Source organism: Chiloscyllium plagiosum, unplaced genomic scaffold (assembly GCF_037043375.1).
Source record: "Chiloscyllium plagiosum isolate Xiang-an unplaced genomic scaffold, Cpla_swu_hap1 HiC_scaffold_6, whole genome shotgun sequence".
In the NCBI taxonomy this organism is placed as follows: Eukaryota; Metazoa; Chordata; class Chondrichthyes; order Orectolobiformes; family Hemiscylliidae; genus Chiloscyllium; species Chiloscyllium plagiosum.
This window is the reverse complement of record NW_028270144.1, coordinates 95,549,781-95,571,254: the sequence shown is the minus strand read 5'-3', so window position 1 is coordinate 95,571,254 and position 21,474 is coordinate 95,549,781. Positions and strand designations below refer to the sequence as shown.

Sequence of the window (21,474 nt, the reverse complement as noted above, 5' to 3'; positions counted from 1 at the left end):
CAACCCATGACCTACAACCACACTGTGGCCTGTGGCTCTTAATTGATCCTGGCCTCTGATGGGTGCATTGCTGATATCTGCTGATAGCTGGTACTCACAGCAATAAGAAACTGCTGGCCTCTGGTTGGGCAGTAGGTCTCAGCAGGCAGGACTTCCACTGGCAGGATCCTCAATGCTAGAGAAAGGCAGACATTGGGCACTTAATACCATCTGGCCTCCCAATGGAGTTGACAGGTACCCCTTAAGTTCTTCAGTTGGCGGGGTGAGACTTATATCGGCTAAATTAGACCCTGACTAACAGAACACCAGCCCACTTAACGGGCCTAATTTGCAAAAACCTAACTGAATAATAATTTGATGCTTAACTATTAGTTTCATTTGACTTTGGCAGTCTTCAGACAGGCTTGTGCCAGTAATCTAAAATCTAAGTATTGCAAGTATCTATAAAGTATTTACAAAAATTGTAAATGAATCACACACAATCTACCCAATGATTGAATATGTTTCCTCGTGGGTACTTGGGCAATGCAAAAGAAGAGGTTCCAGGGCTTGAATTATATCCGACACTGAGTTAGTTGGTCATAACTGTGATAGAAATATGGATACTGTAATTGACCATAGCATAATGGCTTGGAAAAAGAAAGTCACCCAAGATTTGCATTCTCAATGGCTATTGGCTGCTAGTATACATATGTAGAAGGCTGAGGAGGGCAGGATCAGGCTTTCCTGATGAATGCAAATTTCACCATCTACTGTGGTGAGATTTGAATCTATGTCCTTAAAAAAGAGTAGCCTCAATTTCAAGCTTACTAGTCCAGTGATATGGCCACTACATCACAACTTTGGTGGAAATAAATTTCCTGGAGAACCCAAGGAGTGAAAAACATTTCTTATGTTTCCAACGAACCATTGGTGGAAGTGAGCGCTGCATATACTCCTCCAGACAATCAGACTTACTGAATCTGATAACAAAGACCATGTCTCCCTCATTCACTCAGCTTCAGCCTCTGCATGTGCACCAGCTTGGAGAAGTTGCCACATTGGCTGAGTCAGCAACACATCACATCAAAAGGGAGTGTCTGCAGCACTCCAATCCCCTCACCCACTGTTCCTATCCCAGACCTTTATCAACTATGAAACATCATTGAATTCTGTAAAAGTACATTATAATACATATTATAGGTGACAAAGTGACCATCTCCATCTCCCACAGCACCCTTCTAAGTTTCACAAGTTACGAGTCACTTTTGGCTGATATTCACCTCTTTTTAAGTTATTACTGATAATTTTAAAAATCATTTAATACCATATTATAGTCCAACAGGTTTATTTGGAAGCACTAGCTTTCAGAGTGCTGCTCCTTCATCAGGTGGTTGTGGAGGTTAAGGTCATGCTCACAGAATTTATAGCCCAGTGTCATGGAGATGTGATACAGTAAACAATTTTAGAGTAAAACTTTCATCTTTTATAATGGGATATACTGGTTTCTGTTCTTTGATATGTAAATTCCAGAACTTCTTTTAAATTATATTCTCATGAATGTAATTCGAATGAAAGTTTTAATCTAAGATTGTTTACTGTATCCCATCTCCATGACACTGGACTCCTTTGGCTATAAATTCTGTGAACATGACCTTAACCTCCACAATCACCTGATGAAGGAGCAGCGCTCCGAAAGCTAGTGCTTCCAAATAAATCTGTTGGACTATAACCTGGTGGTGCTTGAATTTTAATTTTCTCTACCCCAGTCCAACACTGGCACCTCCAAGTCAAGGCGACCACTGATAATTTTGTCATCATTGAGATGCCAATGTTTAATTTGTAAGCATCAATGGTATGTGTGCAAACTGTCTTTAATCAACATTTGAACCGTAAGCACATTTGCTCTGCATGGTTGTTTGGAAGTTTACTCATCAATGTTCAATGAAGTGATTACAAATTAAATGTAGCTTCAGTTTGCAAGCACATGTTTCATGCATTTTATCCTTCAATGTCCTGGTGTTCAGCAGATTTGGATCCCACACTTTCCCACACATCAAACTGACATTTTTCAATTGCGTTTTGCATCTAGAGAATGGCAAGTGATATCAGGGATAGCAGTGTGCAGTGGACATCATCAGCACTGGGTTCTGCCTAGTGGTCACAGAACACTACCCCACCACCCAATGCCTCCATACGCCCTGTTATTTTGCATTACTCTGACAGTCAATTTCTGCACATCCCACTCTGTGCAATCCACCGTATTGCACTTTGCCTCCAACTGTCCACCTTGTCTGCTGAGCCCGACATTTCACTTTTTGATGCCAACCCTATTCCTCCATGCCCGCACTGTGGATGCCATGGTAATGATCAATGCCAATGACCAATCCTGCTGTAGTCTGTCATGCTCTCTGATGTTGTGCCTGATCGTCCCCTTATACCTTGATTGTAACCCCATCATCATCCTGTCCCCACATCAACATCTCAAACTTGTGTTTTTCCACCCCACGGCCTTGACTACTGCACCCTTACCCCTAAAACACCCAGTCCATGCACCATCTTCAATGATCAACACATGGAACCCAGTGCTGTGTTTACCCCAGGTGCCTAAGCAATGTCAACAAAAAGCCTCTAAACATGACTGGTCAAACTTCTGACCACTGTCGTTGCAGTTCCCCACCTGAGAATATTTGATTCTTTTGACTGCCAGTGCTGACCTTATAGGACTGACTGTTGCCACATCCTGACTTTAGTCAGACCTATCCCTTGACTGTGACCAGCCCGAGCAGACAGCTGATTCAATCCCTACACTGTGTGCAGACAGCCCATAATTGAGAGCCTCAGTACCCACTGACAACAGCTGTCCACCCCCCCCCCCCCCACACACACACACTTGACCAAACTGCGGATGAACCCCCACCCAATTTCCAATATGCCCATTTGGTTAAATAAACATGCCATGTGTTTGATTGATGTCTCAGTGTGCCGACAGCAACACAGAAAAGACAAGTATGACCAGTAGTATGTGTGTCTGCACAAAGAACATCAGTATGACAACTGTGATAGCTTTAGCTGAAGCACTAACTGTAGCAGGCATGGTGTGCATGGCAAAACAAGGTAAGGCATGGCATGGATGCTAGGACCAGGTAGGTGCTTAATTAGCATTCGCTAGGAGGACGAGCAAACATCCTGACCCAATCCATGAGCTGAGTGCCTGTCCTTACAGCAGTCTTTCTGTCACCAATGCACCCTACAATGCAGGACAGTATATCCTCGGCAACACGGATTCTGAGGGGTTGGCAATTATTAGATACAAATGTCTGTGGATAAGGGATGCACGTGACTGGTGCCTATGGTTCTGCCCTGAGATGTTGTTGCACGCTACAACATAGAGACTCTTCACAGCTGGTGGTGAGGTTAAGTCACCAGGTCCCCATTCTGACTTCCATGTTGAGAAGTTTTGTCTCTAGTTTGCTCATGGTGGATGGTAGAATAGAAACTGCGTGTCAGTTTGCTGTTCCCTAGTGAGAATCTTGTCTTGACACCTCAAGTTTGATTAAAAGGTGAATCAAATTCCTCCCAGCCTTGTGATGTACCATGTTCCTGATGAAGGACTTATGCCCAAAACGTCGACTTTCCTGCTCCTCGGATGCTTCCTGACCTGCTGTGTTTTTTCCAGCGCCACACTTTTCGAACATGTCTTGCTCAGCCAATCCTGCCATATTTCTTAGCATAGCCCACACAATTCAATCCCTGTAAGATTCTGAATCTGATGTTTAGTAAATGGGTTTTTCTTTATAATTTTGTGCTATAAACATCTTAAAATATGAAATCTTGACATGTCAATGTTTCAGCTATTAATGAGACTTGCAAATTTACTTCATTGGTTTCTACTGAGGTCATAATAAGTTATATAGTTATAGGTGTTAGTGAGTTTTGAGAAGATTTGTAGCTCCAGATTTGGGGTTCTGGATGCAGGTTTGCTTGCTGAGCTGTAAGGTTTGTTTTCAGATGTTTTGTCACATTCCTTGGTACCCAAGGAAACCTAAACACATAAATAGAAAGTGGGCCATACCACCAATGCTTCACCCAGAGGCTCACTGATGCTGTGACCTAGTATGGTGTCGAAACTCCTGAAAACAAACCTTCCAGCTCAGCGAGCAAACCTACATCCATAGTTATAGGTAGCCAAATGTGAAGTTCTACAGAGGTCAACAGCCAAGGTCTACAATTCTGGAAGCATGAAAATGCAGACGAACTGTGGGCACTGGATGTCCATTCACTTCTACAGGCCTGAAGTCCTGGTATTGAAATGTGCATATTCATCCACAGCAGATACCAGCAGCCCAGCTCTCTGGTGCTGTTCTGATATGACAAGAAAGCTGACCCTTTCACTGTATCTTCAAGAGAGGGTTATTCCTCATCCATCTCCTGCCGATCAGGCACCCTCTGTGTGTATCTGCCTGAGGGAGGATCTCGTAATTTTCATTGAGCTTCTCTTCTGTCATCTACCTGTACACTGAATAACTGGGTCTGATATCTGGGAAGAGACAAAAAAACTGCAGATGCTGGAATCCAGAATAGACAGGCAGGAGGCTGAAAGCACATAGCAGGCCAGGCAGCATCAGGAGGTGGAGAAGTCAATGGCGTGATATCTGGGAAGCTTTCAATGCAGTAGCCTGCTCAGCTTGGTCAACCTAGAAAATACTGCTGGGAGAAGACAACCTAAATTATCACCCAACACTTGTTCTATCAGCTGTCTCAGACTTCTCAATGCTAGGTCACTGGCTATGTTAGAAATATTTCCTGCTGCTTTCTCTCTTTATATTGTGAATGGAGTCTCAGTTTCAAAAGACATTAGCTTCCCACTGTGCAGCTGCCTCAGCTGTGCTGCTGAGCTCTTGACACAGCATGGGCCCTTTGTGCCTTCCCAAGATTTCATTGCACCCATAGCAAATGGAATAATTGTCCTTTGATTCGCACCAATTGGCTTCCTGCTGCTGCCAAACAGTTAGCCATTGCTACTGAGAGTCCACCTCCAGTGAAAGCACATGGAGGTAGAAATACATCAGCAGGCTGACCAGCGATGCACCTACCTAAACTCTACTACCACACCCCCAAATCTGCTTCATTGGGCCAGGGAGATTCCTTAATTCTGTTTCTCTCTCCACAGCTTTACCTATTAAGTATTTACAGCATTTTCTGTTTTTTATTTCATTTCTGGCTTAAAAAGAAGTATTTTATTTTTGTGCAAGCATCCCATTTTCACTTAATAAAAAGTGAAAAAAAGAACTGGCAATGTAACTTAGACCTAATGTCCTACATTAGTCTGAACAGCAACTAGCCTGAACTAGGTAACTGAGCTCTGCGAAGCAATTTGTGCCTGTGTTCTCAGTATATAAAATCTTGAAAACAAACAACATTTGAGACTGAAAAATAACTGGCTTTGAAGGACAATTGATATTATAAGTTATAATATTATATTATATTATAACTAGGGTTATTAATTTATGCTGTGCTTTCTACTAAACTTCATCTGAAGTCCATAACTCGCTTTCATTTCTTGGTTTGATCCATTCAGATTGCTATATTGCTTCAATAGACGACCACACCATAAACAACACCTATTTAAACACACTCTCGTAATATAAACTCACTTGAGTGGAAGCGGTTTGGCAATGCAATTAATGATACCACTAAGCATATCATAAATCTCATGACTATGTACTCTGAAGGCAAAGAGTCGTCCTTGCACATGATTTCAATTTCAGCAAGCCATCAGCCCACGTTAAATGGAAAGTCAGACTCCACTGCAGATGGTGAATCCTTAAAAACAGCTTGGCTGACCTCGCACATGCATTTAGTGGGACTCTGAGCAACTTTTCTGAATTTCATATGCAGTGTCAATGTCTGGCAGCATTGCAAGACCTCAAGGCCACCCAGAACTATTAAACCTGACAGAGAGACAGGAATAGTCATCCTTGACAAGCCGAATTATGTCAACAAAATGCATGCCATTCTTAATGACAGGGCTATATTTGTTTCCATTGGATCTGCCGCCCAGCGTGCTTGGGGAGCCTTGTTCAAAAGCAAAATTTAAAAGAAGCATGCTGGGCTTGAGTATGAACAATGAGCTTAAAAAGTGTGGTGCTGGAAAAGCACAGCAGGTCAGGCAGCATCCAAGGAGCAGGAGAGCCGACATTTCGGGCATACGCCCTTCATCAAGAATGTGAGGGTTCCCAAGGGGGCTGAGAAATAAATGGGAGGGGGGTGGACTTGTGAGAAGGTAGCTTGGCAGGCGATAGGTAAATGAAGGTGGGGGTGATGGTGATAGGTCAGAGAGGAGGGTAGAGCGGATAGATAGGAAGGAAGATGAACTGGTAGGACAGTTCATGAGGGTGGTGCTGAGTTGGAAGTTTGGAACTGGGATAAGGTGGGCAGAGGGGAAATGACAAAACTGGTGCAAACAACACTGGTGCCCTGGGGTTGAAGGGTCCCAAGGTGGAAGCTGAGGCGTTCTTCCTCCAGGTGTCGGGTGGCTTGGATTTGGTGGTGGACGAGGCCCAGGACTTGCATGCCCTTGGTAGAGTGGGAGGGGGAGTTGAAGTGGTCAGCCACAGGGCGGTAGGGTTGTTGGGTGTGTGTGTCCCAGAGATTTCCAGCATCTGCAGTCCTCACTTTCTTCTATGAACAATGAGCTGCTGGGTGATATATACAATGGGGTTTGGTCCTCATAGCTCATTCATCTGTATTTTATGGGTTGCCCAAGACACGTAAAAATGATGTACTGTCTTATCTAGAAATAGTTTTGCACAGCAAGATTGGGTGAATTGCTACAAATAGTTATCAGCAAGTTTTCCACAGCATTGTGAAGAATTTCTTCACATTTGCAAAAACAACACAGAATGTCGATAATAGTATTACCATGTGCTCATTTGACATTGCTTACCTATTCATCATCGTGCCTCTCATAGAAGCCATAGACATTTGCACTGCAGCACTATATCATGATGATATTGCCCCAACATCATTGTATTATCAGTATTCATTGAACTTATGAACTCAGCAACTTGTGCAACTGAGATTAGTTTAACAATACTATGTATACCCAAATAGATGTTGGTACCATAAGATAGCTACTAAGTCCAGTTTTCATAAACATCTTTGTTAGATTCCATGAGAAAAATATCTTCAGTGAAGTGATGCCTAATTTTTTCTCTCTTGTATATTTCTGACACATAAATGACATGTTTACTCTATGTGCAGCAACATGTAAGAATACAAGTCTGCACTCAAATTCATCTTTGAAATGGAGCATTCAAATGAGTTTCCTTTTCTTGATGTCCCAGTTGATAAATCAGTCCAGGGTTCTCTACATGAGAAGAACATGTTAGATGAGACAGGCACTCAGAGCGGGGAGCAGTCCAAGGGTTTGAAGCAGCACAGAAGGAGAGTACTTGGGGAGACTCAAAATAGCACAAGAGGACAGTCTGGGAGCTGCTTCCTGTCTTATTCCAGTACCGAGGAAAAAAGCTGATTGGTGAGTACTAGTACGTTTTGCTACTATTCTAATCATAACAAATATATTTTTATAAAATTACAGTATGATAGGTCAGCTTGTCTGAGTAGTACATATCCTGCAGTATGTATAAAGTAACAGAGACACCATGCATCCCAGCCATGTATCTCTACGATATGCTACTGGCTGAACAAGTCCTGAGTTCTGGGTTTTGGAATTTCAGCAATGCCTCAAGTCACAGTTTTGTACCTGCAACACAGAGGGCTACATGGGCAGCACATTTAGCGAGGCAGTTATACTGCAGGTTCAAGGTGCACTGACAGTGAAGGAATGACTGACCATTAAGTCAGCTAAACCCAGCAAGCAGTGCAGGAGTCCCCTGAATCTATTGTGTTTGCATTGGTATTCCATTTTTGATACTGGTGCGGCTAATGGTTCCTCAGGAGAGTGCAGCCAATGCCAAATTGAGGGCAGCACAGGGGACTCAGCTGTACAGTGAGGGTGCAAGTACAATGGAATAGCAATAATGATATACGATTTAGTAGTTGGGGATCAGATAGGCATTTCTGTGGTTGTCAAAATGACTCCAGGATGGTATGTTGCCTCCCTAATGCCAGTGTAAGGGAGTGGCTGCAGCATATTCTTCCAGGAGAGGGTGATCAGCCAGAGGATGTGGACCATGTTGGCACATATGACTTAGGTAGGAATGGGGGGATGAGGTCCTGAAAGCAGATTGCAGGGAGCTGGTTTGAGACTGAGAATCAGAACCTCTAAAGCAGTAGTCGAAGGATTACTTCCAGTCTGATCTCCTATTAGGTACAGAAATAGGAGAATTAAGTGATTGAACACATGGCTAGACAGCTGGAAAGACCTTAAGACCATAAGAAATCAGAACAGGAGAAAGCCATTCGGCCCCCTGAGCCTGCTCCATCATGCAATAGGATCATGACTGATCTGACATTCCTCAAGTCCACTTTCCTGCCCTTGCCTCATAATTCTTGATTCCCCTTACTGATCAAATATTTATCTATCTCAGCCTTAAATATGCACAAGGACTCTGGCCTATAGCTCTCGCGAGCAAGGAAGTATCCCCTCTGCATTTACCTTGTCAAGCCGCTTTAAAATTCCATGTTTCAAACAGATCTCATTCACTTCTCATTCTTCTAAACTCCAATGAGTAGAGACCCAACCTGTTTAGCCTTTGTTCATGAAAAGCTCCTTCAATACCGGGAACATTCGAATGAACCTGGAAAGGTGCTGTACAAGGTTAGGCACAGATTTCTGAGCTATTGGTACCAGTTTGGAGAAGATGGAATGTCATAAGCCAGACGGTCTATACCTGAACAGGAGAGTATAAATATTTTTGTACAGAGATTTCCTAATGCCCAAATTCAAGTTGTTGCCATGAGATCCCCACGAAGTCTAGTGGAGAGGGCTTAAACAAAATTGGCAAAGGAATAGGAACATGATTCAGAGCTTGGAATTGCAGGTCAAAGCTTAACAAATGACTTTGAAAGATAGGAGTCAGAGAATAAAAATCATACATCACAGAAAATAAGTAGTATTAAAATATAAATATGTAAACGTAAGGAGTATTAAGAACAAATCAACGAGCTAAGGGGGCAGATAGACATGTATCATTGTTATAAAGAAATGTGGCATAGAAAGTTGCATGAATGTTAGTTAAACATCCTCAATATATCCAGGCAGGAGAGAGAAGGGAAGAAATAAAGATGGAAGTGTAGCATTATTACTTAAAGAATCAATCATGGCTGTAAGGAAGTAAAATATGTTGAATTGATGATTTGGAGATGCCGGTGTTGGACTGGGGTGCACAAAGTTAAAAATCACACAACACCAGGTTGTAGTCCAACAGGTTTAATTGGAAGCACACTGGCTTTCGGAGCATCGCTCCTTTAGCCACCTGATAAAGGAGCAGCACTCCGAAAGTTAGTGTGCTTCCAATTAAACCTGTTGGACTATAACCTGATGTTGTGTGATTTTTAATGTTGAATTGAAGTATCAAATCAGGTCGCATGTGTTGAGCTCAGAAACAAAACAAAAGAGGTAGCCACATTGTTCACTATGTTCTGTAAACTCACAAAAAGTGGGGAAGAGTTAGAGGAGCAAATATGTAGGCAAACACTTAAGTCAAAAAACAACAGAGCGACAATAGTTGGGGACTTCAACTTACAAATATTTACCAGGGTTTAAACAGTGTGAAAGTCACAGTGGGCACAAAATTCTTGAATTGTATTCAAAAGAACTTTATCAGCTAGCATGTAATAAGCCCAATGAGAGAGAAAGCAATTGTAGACTTATCCTTAGGAAATGGAAGTGGACGAAGAGGATGGAATATCAGTGGGTGATCATTTTAGAGATAATGGTCATAATAAATCTAGATTTGACATCTTCATGGAAAGGAACAAAGGTAGAACAAAACTGAAAGGAGTAAAACCATCATGCTGAAAGCATCTCTCTCCACAAATTTAGTCAGATCTGCTGAGTTTCTGTAGCACTTTCTGTTTTCATTTTAGTAAAATTTCTAAACTAAGGAAGGCAAACTACAAAGCTGAGAGATCATCTGGTAAAAGTGGACTAATTACAGCTACTTGAAGAGAAGTCAGTGGCAAATCCGTGGAAGGAATTCAAAAGCGAGATTGCATGGGCACTGTGTAAACATACCCTCACAAAGTAGAGGGATTGCAATGCTAAATTTTCTGGTTACCAAGAAGTATATAGGGTTAAAAAAAACTACAATTTGTGACAATCTCAAAAATGTAATTCTTTAGAAAGATCAGAGGAAGTACCAGGGTGAAGAGAAAAAGTAAATTAAGAAATCAAAGAGAGGATGTGAAAAATTATTAGTTGATAAAATTAAAGAAAATGTCAAGATGCTTGATCAGCACATTAAGAACAAAAGGATGACTAAGGAAGACATTAAGTCTGTCAGAGATATACTTGGTAATTTGTGCCTAAATGCAGAAGATAATAAAGTATTTGGCCCCTGTCTTCAGAAAGGAGAGGGCCCTCTTTGCAGGCAGAAAGAATGCGTGCATACACTGCACCTTTTTCAACTCAACAAAGCAAGCCATTCTCCAGTTTATTTCTCAGAGCAATGCCTTGACCAATCAGAGACAACTCCCTGGTTTAAAATTTAAACAAGGTTTGGCAACTTCTTATCATCCAACTTTCTTTTTTCATTCACAGGATGCAGGCTTTACTGGTTGGGCCAGCAATTATTGCTCATAACTAGCTGCTCTTGAGAAGGTGGTGATGGGGAGGTGCCTTCTTGAATCACTACAGTCCATTTGCTGTAGGTAGGCCCATACTTCTAGAGCTGATGCATTCTCCATGGTAATGCCTCTACCAATCTGAGTCCATGTGCCAATCAATCAGCACTCATACAATATAAAATGTGATTTTCCTTTGCTTGGATATTTTTTCAGAATTGTGCTGGTAAGTGCAAGAGGAGAAGTTGTAAAAAAGTGTCATTTTCAACCTGATGTTTTTCAGACAAATGATATCCAGTAACTCCAAACCAATGGATAAGTTAGTTATACAGCTGGTGCTAGCACCTTGATAAACAACTGCTCAAAACTGGTTCATGATTCATTATGGATTTATGATTTATTTATTTATGACACAATTCTTTGATGTTGCAATCACTGTGAAATATTTTCAACCAGGTGAGGCAGTTACTTTCTTATAGTGGGGCCACAGCAGTGCCATAAAATCCATTGACGTGTTTAATGAACATTTATCTGCCTAAACGATTGTTTATCAGACCCTGGTTCTTGAGGTGACAGGGCTGACACATGAAGAGAGTCTAGATTGGTTAGGACTACAATCACTTAAGTTTAAAAGAATAAGGAGGGGTCTGAAAGAAACTTATAAAATTGAACAGAGTTGGACTAGGTAAACTCAGGAAGGATGTTCCCGATGAACTAGGGAGTCCAGAATCAGCTTAAGGCTATGGGGTAGGACTGAAATGAGGAGAAATTTCTTCAGCCAGACAGTGGTGAACCTGTAGAATTCTTTGCCACAGAGAGTAATTGAGGGCCAAAACATTGAATATTTTCAAGAAGGAATTAGATATATTTCTTAGGGCTACATGGATTAAAGGATATGGGGAGAAAGTGGGAACTGGGTACTGGGTGGGGTGATCAGCAATGGCTATATTGAATGGTGGACCAGGCTTAAAGGGCCAACTGTTCTACTCCTGTTCCTGTTTGTTTCTTTATGTGAGAGCAAAATTACTCTTCCATGAAATAGTCTTCATTCCCTTCTTTTCATCCAAGTAAAAACTTTGATATCCATCCTTTTCTTGATTACAGTTAAGTTGTTAATATATGCAACTGTTTATATTTGTTTATTCTCCTGACAATTCCTTGTTAAAATTCTCCCTATGTCCATTGGAATGATTGTTTTCTGTAGTTTTCACATTTACAGTTTACATTCCTCTGCTTGAGGATTTCTTTCCCACCAAGACATTCAAAAAAAAGGAACTGGATCATGAATTAAAAAGCGGGGGGGGGGGGGGGGGGTGGCGGGAATGCAGGACTAAGAGGAAAAGACGGAGACGTGGCAGAGTGAGCTGCTGTCGAGCAGAGCCAACACAGATGTGAAGGACCAAATGGTCTACCTCTGTGTTATAACAATTCTACGAGTCTCTAATTTTATCTCCATTGGCTAATGTCACATAACCACATTGCTTGGTATATTCCGTTTAGACAAAGTCTTTTTTAAAATTGTGTTGAGGTTAACAAGGACAGTGACAAATCTGCACGATCCCATGTCGTCATGTAGCTTTGCTTTGTGAAAAGTGTAACTGTTTACAAAGTATTATTGAGCTAAACTCAATCATACGGGATTTACGCAAATCTTCAAAACTTTCCTTCTCTTCACCAAAGTTCGGTTGATCATATCTGAGTTGTCATTTTCTTTTAAAAACTCTTCTACTTATGATCACAATTTGAAAAAAATGATAAAACACAACTATTTGTCCAAACACTTAGTTCCTCTGTACCAGGGGCTCTTTCAATGTTTAGTTTAATAGAGTTTTAACTCGAGAGAAAGTTGATTTCCTTTTCGTGGTCAACATTTCTTCCACCCAGCCCTCATTCTAGAAGGTTTTGGTATCCCCAGTTAAACCAGGGTGCTCCCAGAGCTATATCGAATACAGGTCGCAAGGCATCGTTCAGTATCATGGAACGCCTTACCTTAATCAGATTATGTGCCACTGTGTAGGGTACGTGTGGGGTTCCCTTGATACCAGGAGCAAGCTTTCCCGTGCCATATCCGTGCCAAGCCAGGGCGTAAGGATTGTCGATAGTGATCCAATACTTCACCTGGTGCCCGAAAGACTCGAAACAAAACCAGGCGTATTCACTGAAGCGCTCTACCAAGGTTTCATTAACCCAGCCTCCATACCTGTCCTGGAGAGCCTGAGGCAGGTCCCAATGGTACAAAGTCACTATGGGCTCAACGCCTATATCTCGGAGTCTCTGAATGAAGTGTGAGTAAAATCTGAGCCCAACTTCATTGCGGCTTGAGAGCAGGCCATCTGGGAAGATCCTGGCCCAGGCGATGGAGAAGCGGTAATGTGTGACACCCAAAGTTTGGATGGCGGAAATATCCCTCTCTATGTTATTGTAACTGTCACTGGCCACATCCCCGTTGACACTGAGCTGTTTGTGGGTGAAGGTGTCCCAGACGGACGCTCCTCTTCCATCCTGCTGCCAGGCCCCTTCTGTCTGGTAAGCTGATGTGCCCACAGACCACATGAAGCCCTCAGGGAAGGTATCATGTAGGAACAGGTTGTCCTCCGGGTAAGGCAGGCTGGCAAACCTCGCCCAGGTCCCATCCCCTGCCCCATTCAGAGAGACGAGGGATGGCCAGAGAAGGAGCAGGGAGAGCGCTAGTGGCTTCATGCTGTTGCCCGCTGCCTGGTAGACATGTCCTGCTCAGTGCGGTGGTCAATAAGCTGCCTGGCAAAGGGAGGCGATGTGCTCTTTGCAGTGACATACACACAGCATGCCCGCTTATACTCGCACAGGTTTGTCGTAAGGCTCAACAGAACACCGGCACCTCCATCCAGGACATCTACTAATAATTACCCACTGGACTGTTCAGAGAAAAAGCGAGACACACCGAGACAGACAGAGAGAGAGAGCAACCAAGTGATAACCAGTCACTAAATACCCTGAAGAGTTTGGCTAATTCCGGAGACGCATCAGAGCTTTTCCCAGTTTGTGTCCTTCTTGTTGTCCTCAGGTATATGTTCACAGACCGGAGATTGACTGCAGGCAGCGCGATTTCCGTGCGTCATGTAACTTTCCAAAATTCTGACAGAAAGTGACGGGTGTAGTTTAGTGTAGGTTTCAGTCAGAGCAGAGCGAGCTGCCTGTTGTCAGGGTTTTAGAGAGAGAGAGAGAAAAAAAAACCTGTGACAGATCGCAGCAATCGATCAGGAAACTTTAGCGACTGTTCGTGGTGAACGAATTCCCCTTTCCCGCGTCCCGGGCACTGTCCTTTTGACATCTCCCCAGGGCCCCTCCTCTGTCGCTGCCTCGAGTGTTTCTTTTTCCCCTGACTTTGCGGGACTGGAAAGTTTCCCGTCAGTTGTGATGTGAAGAAGTGAGTGCGTGCGAACTGTACCGAGTGTTCACAAGTTCTTCCAAGAGGAAAGAGAGAGCGCGGGAGACGGCCACGAATGACTGCAGCTGCCTGTTAATGATTACTCTGATCCAACCCAGTGCCTTGTTGACATTTAAATACCTCCTTACCACTCCGGATTCAATACCGCTAGACCACGAAATGAAGGATCTACATCATATATTCCAACCAAATTAGTCTTTCGAATAGAAGTACAATGCTCCCAGCTTCATCTGCGGTGAAGAAAATTAAAGATCATTTTCACTGGAGTTAAATGTGTGGCTATTTATGATTGTTTTTCCTTTGCCATCTTCCATCTCAGCACCTTGGTCCTGGAGGAACGCTGTCTATTTTTTTTTTCACTGCATCAATTGTATATGATAGAAATGACATAGCTTTAATTCCTAATAAAGGGCTTATGCCCTAAACGTCGATTCTCCTGCTCCCCGGATGCTGCCTGATCTGCTGGGTTTTTCCAGCGCCACACTTTCAACTCTGATCTCCACCATCTGCAATCCTCACTTCCTCCAAATAAAAGCTGCTCTTGACTTAGTCTAGAAGTCAAAGATAGACTGGGTCGGCAGGAACACCATGCATAAAACTCTGATTAAGGGGAGGGAGAACAATACCCAATGCCAGCCTCATCCTGAAGGCCACCTATGTATGTGCTGCATCAAGTTGTGCCAAGACCCTCAGTAGTCAACACCAAGTGTCACTATGTAATGAGGGTCTACCTATCCCCAATGTTACAAGGTTAGGCCTGGCCCTGGCACCAGTGAACGCTCCAAGTAGTTGGACCATTCCATATCACCTGTCCCTTGTGGAAAAATTTACAAAAAAAAACACCTTTGAGCGTAAGTCCATCCTTGAGACCCTGTAGGAAAAAGATAGGGTGGATCCCATCATTGTTCCCTAAGTATATTCAAAGTCATTTGGCAGAATGTCTCATCACCAGAACTTTCAAGCAAGCACCGACATATAGCTTAGCTTGTGGTGAGAAGGGCACTACTTGTCAGGTCCTTCATGCATGCCCGGTGTCTGTGTGCTACCGCATGCTGTCCTTGAAGTGGCTGCACTAGTGAAGAGACTGTCATATATCTCCTGATGGAATGTGCCTTTTAAAGAAGGGTCAGGAGAGAGATGCACTGGCTTTTGTCAAAGTTCATCTCGCGTAGCTCTATGATGCAGGACTGTATACTCTACAGTCTGCTCCCCAGGACCTACATTGAGACAAACATTGACTGCGCCTGGAGCACCATCAACTCAGTGAAAGATGTTCTTTGGTCTGCCTGAAACTTGTAGGTCTTCCAATGCAAAGTGCTGAGTATTGCAGACTGGCACACTCCAAGGTCCAGGACTAGGTGCTGAGGGATGCACTAAAGCTTGGGTCAGCTGCTACCAAGGCGCAATGAAGAAAGATCTCTGGCTAAGGTCTTTCTGCCCAAATTTAATGAGGGCGTGTTTAATTATCAGACCCTCTCATTCCCTCAATGTATGTAAATAGTGTCCTCTATGACTAAAAAATGCCATTGGTTTTTGCAACTGCAGGGAGTGTCAAATTTCACTGTTTCAATTTCTTGATACGCAAACACTGTACAGAACTGCTTCAGTATCTCTGAGTATAGATAAAGATATTTAATGAGTAGTGTACATTTAAATACATTTTTGCTTTTAATAAAATTGCCCATCCCTAATTGCTCTGAATAAGGTGGTAGAGAGTTGCCTTCTTAAACTGCTGCCATCCATGTGGTGTAGGTAGACCCACAGTGCTATTAGGAAGGACAGTTGTCCAGCCAATTTTGAAGAAATAGCTATAAAGTTCCACATCAGGTGGTGTGTGACTTTGAGAGGAACTTGCAGGGTGATGTTTCCATTCAGCTGTTGTCCTTCCCTTCTGAGTGGCAAAAAAACTGTGTTTGGAAGGAAAAACAAAAACAGAAATTGCTGGTGAAACAGATGCTACCAGTCCTGTTGAGTATTGCCAGCAGTTTCTGATTTTGTTTCAGATCACTAGTATCTTTGTTTTATTATGTGTGTTTGGAAAGTGCTGTCAATGGAATCTTGGTGAGTTGCTGCAGTGTATTTTGTAGATGGTATACAGTGCTGTCAATTGTATAATGGTCATGAAGAGAATGAATATTTAAAGTGGTGGGTGTAATGCCAGTCAAGCAGACTACTTTGGCCTGAAGGTTGTAGAACTTCTTGAGTGTTGTTGGAGCTGTCATCAAACTTCTGAATTGTGCCTTATAGGTAGTGGACAGGCTTTGAGGAGTCAGGAGCTGAATTCCCAGCCTCAGAATTATCTTCTTACCACAGTATTTATATTGGTCTTCTAGTTCAGCATCTGTCAATTGTAGCCCCCAGGATATTGATGGTGAGCAATTTAATGGTGGGAATGCCATCAGCATCAAGGTTAGATTCTGTCTTGGAGATAGCCTTTGCCTGGTGCTCACACGGTGCAAACGTCATTTGCTACTTTTCAGCCCAGGCCTGAATGTCACCCAATTCTCGTTGCATACTGGTATGGACTGCTTCAGTATGTGAGAAATACTGCCCTTAGCCTCATGTGCTACCCCTCAATTTTGAAGCTCTGCCCCTCTGAGCCTATGAGCTGTCACTGAGCTTGGTGAGTGTGACGGATTCTCCCTTCCTATTTTTGCAAATGTTTCCAATCCAATGGAAGGAAGTTCCACAATTATTGACTTCACTGTTAGAGTCTGAGGCAGTACCTTTGAATGACCAGGACCTGACAACCTGTGATCTCCATGCACTACACAATCCATTCATCAGGTAACATTTAGTTCCATCCAGAAGTATGAAATATGTTAATATTAAGTGTGCAGTAACATAGAGGTGCAATTTTTTTTGTCCACTACCATTTCATGTTCTAAATATATAAATGACATAACGATAGTTTAGATGAATGTGAGGTGCTGGATTTTGGAAGGTAATTCAGGGCAGGACTTATACACTTAATGATAAGGGGAGTGTTGCTGAACGAAGAGACATTGGAGTGCAGGTTCATAGTTCCTTGAAAGTAGAGTCGTAGGTAGACAAGACATGTGAAGAAGGTTTTGGTATGGTCTCTTTTTTTGGTTAGTGCATTGGGTGCAGGAGTTGGGAGGTCACATTGCAGCTGTAATCAGAACATTGGTAAGGCCACTTTTGGAATATTGTGTTCAATTCTGGTCTCCCTTCCAAAGGAAGCATGTTGTGAAACTTGAAAGCATTCAGAAAAAATGTACAATGATGTTGCCAGGATTGGAGGGTTTGAGCTATAGAGGAAGGCTAAATAGACTGGGGCTTTTCCCTGGAGTGTCGAAGGCTGAGCAGTGACCTTATAGAGGTTTATAAAATCAGAAGGGGCATGGATAGGGTGAATAGCCAAGGTCTTTTCTCCAGGATGGGGGAGTTCACAATTAAACAGCATAGGTTTAACGTGAAAGGGGCAAGATTTGAAAGGGACCTAAGGGCAACTTTTTCACACAAAAGATGACGCATGGATGGAATGAACTGCCAGAGGAAGTGATGGAGGCCAGTACAATTACAACATTTAAAAGGCATCTGAATGGGTACAGGAGTAGGGGGGGTTTAGAGGAATATGGGCCAAATGCTGGCAAATGGGATTAGATTAATTTAGGGTGCCTGGTTGGCATGGACTAGTTCGACTGAAGGATCTGTTTCCATGCTGTACAGCTTTATGGCTCTATGACTAAATGCTCCTGCTATCGTGCACTATGATCTCTTCATAGTTGATATCAACATATTCTACTCACATTCATCTACATCATTCGCAGCATTTTCCTTTTATTCCAGTATGGAGGAACTTCTGTACATTTTAAATTGAGAATTGTCACAATTATTCAAGTTAACATGATTTCAAGTTAACAGATTATTTCTATACTCACAGACGGCTGGAAAATGAGAAGCCTTCAGAAATGAGATAACAAGAATCCAGAGAAAGTATATTCCTGTCAGGGTGAAAGGGAAGGCTGATAGGTATAGGGAATGCTGGATGACTAAAGAAATTGAGGGTTTGGTTAAGAAAAAGAAGGAAGCATATGTCAGGTATAGACAGGATAGATCGAGTGAATCCTTAGAAGAGTATAAAGGAAGTAGGAGTATACTTAAGAGGGAAATCAGGAGAGCAAAATGGGGACATGAGATAGCTTTGGCAAGTAGAATTAAGGAGAATCCAAAGGGTTTCTACAAATACATTAAGGACAAAAGGGTAACTAGGGAGAGAATAGGGCCCATCAAAGATCAGCAAGGCGAACTTTGTGTGGAGCCACAGAAAATGGGGAGATACTAAATGAATATTTTGCATCAGTATTTACTGTGGAAAAGGGTATGGAAGATATAGACTGTAGGGAAATAGATGGTGACATCTTGCAAAATGTCCATATTACAGAGGAAGAAGTGCTGGATGTCTTGAAATGGTTAAAGATGGATAAATCCCCAGGACCTGATCAGGTGTACCCGAGAACTCAGTGTGAAGCTAGAGAAGTGATTGCTGGGCCTCTTGCTGAGATATTTGTATCATCGATAATCACAGGTGAGGTGCCGGAAGACTGGAAGTTGGCAAACATGGTGCCACTGTTTAAGAAGGGCAGTAAAGACAAGCCAGGGAACTATAGACTGGTGAGCCTGACCTCGGTGGTGGGCAAGTTGTTGGAGGGAATCCTGAGGTACATTTATTTGGAAAGGCAAGGACTGATTCGGGATCGTCAACATGGCTTTGTGCGTGGGAAATCATGTCTCACAAACTTCATTGAGATTTTTGAAGATGTAACAAAAAAGATTGATGAGGGCAGAGCAGTAGATGTGATCTATATGGACTTCAGTAAGGCATTCAACAAGATTCCCCATGGGAGACTGATTAGCAAGGTTAGATCTCATGGAATACATGGAGAACTAGCCATTTGGATACAGAACTGGCTCAAAGGTAGAAGACAGAGGGTGGTGGTGGAGGGTTGTTTTTCAGACTGGAGGCCTGTGACCAGTGGAGTGCCACAAGGATCGGTGCTGGGTCCTCCACGTTTTGTCATTTACATAAATGATTTGGATGCAAGCATAAGAGGTACAGTTAGTAAGTTTGCAGATTACACCAACATTGGTGTTGTGGTGGACAGCGAAGAGGGCAGAGCCCTTCTTCAGGAAGGGCTAATGCCAGAAACATCGATTCTCCTTCTCCTTTGATGCTGCCTGACTTGCTGCGCTTTTCCAGCAGCACATTTTTAAGCTCTGATCCCCAGCATCTGCAGTCCTCACTTTCTCCTAAGGACTTATACACTTAATGGTAAGGTCCTAGGGAGTGTTGTTGAACAAAGAGACCTTGGAGTGCAGGTTCATAGCTCCTTGAAATTGGAGTCACAGGTAGATAGGATAGTGAAGAAGGCATTTGGTATGCTTGCCTTTATTGGTCAGAGTATTGAGTACAAGAGTTGGGAGGTCATGTTATGGTTGTACAGGACATTAGTTAGGTCACTGTTGGAATATTGCATGCAATTCTGGTCTCCTTCCTATCGGAAATATGTTGTGAAACTTGAAAGGGTTCAGAAAAGATTTACAAGGATGTTGCCAGGGTTGGAGGATTTGAGCTATAGGGAGTGGCTGAACAGGCTGGGGTTGTTTTCCCTGGAGCGTCAGAGGCTGATGGATGACCTTATAGAGGTTTACAAAATTATGAGGGGCATGGATGGGATAAATAGACAAAGTCTTTTCCCTGGGGTCGGGGAGTCCAGAACTAGAGGGGATAGGTTTAGGGTGAGAGGGGAAAGATATAAAAGAGACCTAAGGGGCAACTTTTTCAAGCAGAGGGTGGTACGTGTATGGAATGAGCTGCTAGAGGATGTGGTGGAGGCTGGTACAGTTGCAACATTTAAGAGGCATTTGGATGGGTATATGAATAGGAAGGCTTTGGAGGGATATAGGCCGGGGGCTGGCAGGTGGGATTAGATTGGGTTGGGATATCTGGTCGGCATGGACAGGTTCGACCGAAGGGTCTGTTTCCATGCTGTACATCTCTATGACTCTATGACACAGAAGTCAAATTTTATTAGTTTCAAATCTAAAAATATCACTAACGAATAATTCTCAGTTTGGATTCAAGATGATGGAATAAAAAGATAAATTTGTTGTAGTCCTACTGAACCATAGGGCTACTCTCTCATTGTTGGTGTCATTCTGAATCACAAGTCAGCAGATCAGCACATTTCTTGATGTTGTGATTAGAACAATCAGCAAGAAAATGTTAATTTATTTTTCATTGTATAGAAACATTGTTTGACCTGACATATCATTTGCTAGCTTAAGCATTATTTGTTATATGCAAATCTATTTGTGTTGCATGTAAACCACTGTAACACTGTCGATGCATAACTATAAATCATAAATGCATGCTATTTTCCTATTACAGAAGAACACTATAACATTTGTAGTATTTTGACCCTTACTGATTATTTATGCATGTTAACACTTTAAAAATTGAAGACATTCATTTTTTTACAAAATGCTCACCTGATACTTTGATTTAATTTCAATCAGTTACCACCTTTTGAACAAAATGTTTCAATTGAATTCTGTCACTCAAAACTACCCTACCAAAAAGTCCTGTCATGTAAATCTGGTCAATCTAAAACCTGTTTTAGCACGTAATTCAATTTGGCACTTTGGTGCAGAAGTGTGGAATTCACTATTCTCAGTTTAACAAAACTTTTGTTCAAAATGAAAAAAGACATTTTGATATTACATCCACTGCAAACACCAACATCACCTGTCTCACTTCTCATTGCACCATGCTGCCTGAAATTCCACCCACTGATTCAAAAGCTGTTATAACTCCAGAACAAAGTATCAAATATGATAAACATGGTCAATTGAAGTTCTGCTTATCTTTCACCAATTTCTCACCCCAGTGTTCTTTCCCATAAAAAAATTTCCTCAGTTTTCTACCCCAGTAGATGGCTGCCTAGTGACCTTAAGAAAGCTATTTCAAGGTTGCTGTTGCCCCTTTAGAGACCTTAAGCTGTTTGTTGCCAATGATTTCTAGATGTTTAAGCTCATGAAGTTCTGGCTGTAGACTACATCACTTTGAGTATTTCCCTGAACTGTCTAGCTCAACTGACCTGTTGGAAGTATAGCATTGAGACAATGATGGACACTGGTGTACAAGGTGGTAAAAAAACAGACATGTTGTTCATATCACAACACTCCAACTTCCATGAGGCTGGGGCTCATCACTTCCATTGATCTGTAGAGAGAACTGACAGTATATAAGACCATGATGAATGACTCCTTGAAAACTGCATCCAACCATT

The 21,474-nt window shown here is 42.4% G+C and overlaps 1 protein-coding gene across 1 annotated transcript in view; it reads right to left on the bottom strand.

The window, feature by feature from the left end:
- kl (klotho) overlaps positions 1–14,410 on the bottom strand; it is an 88,543-nt gene extending 74,133 nt beyond the window's left edge. Inside the window, exon 1 of the mRNA XM_043692063.2 lies at positions 12,721–14,410. Coding sequence (XP_043547998.2) covers positions 12,721–13,431 — 711 coding nt within the window. The 5' untranslated portion in view covers positions 13,432–14,410. The remainder of the gene's footprint in view (positions 1–12,720) is intronic.
- Between the last annotated feature and the right edge of the window lie 7,064 nt (positions 14,411–21,474).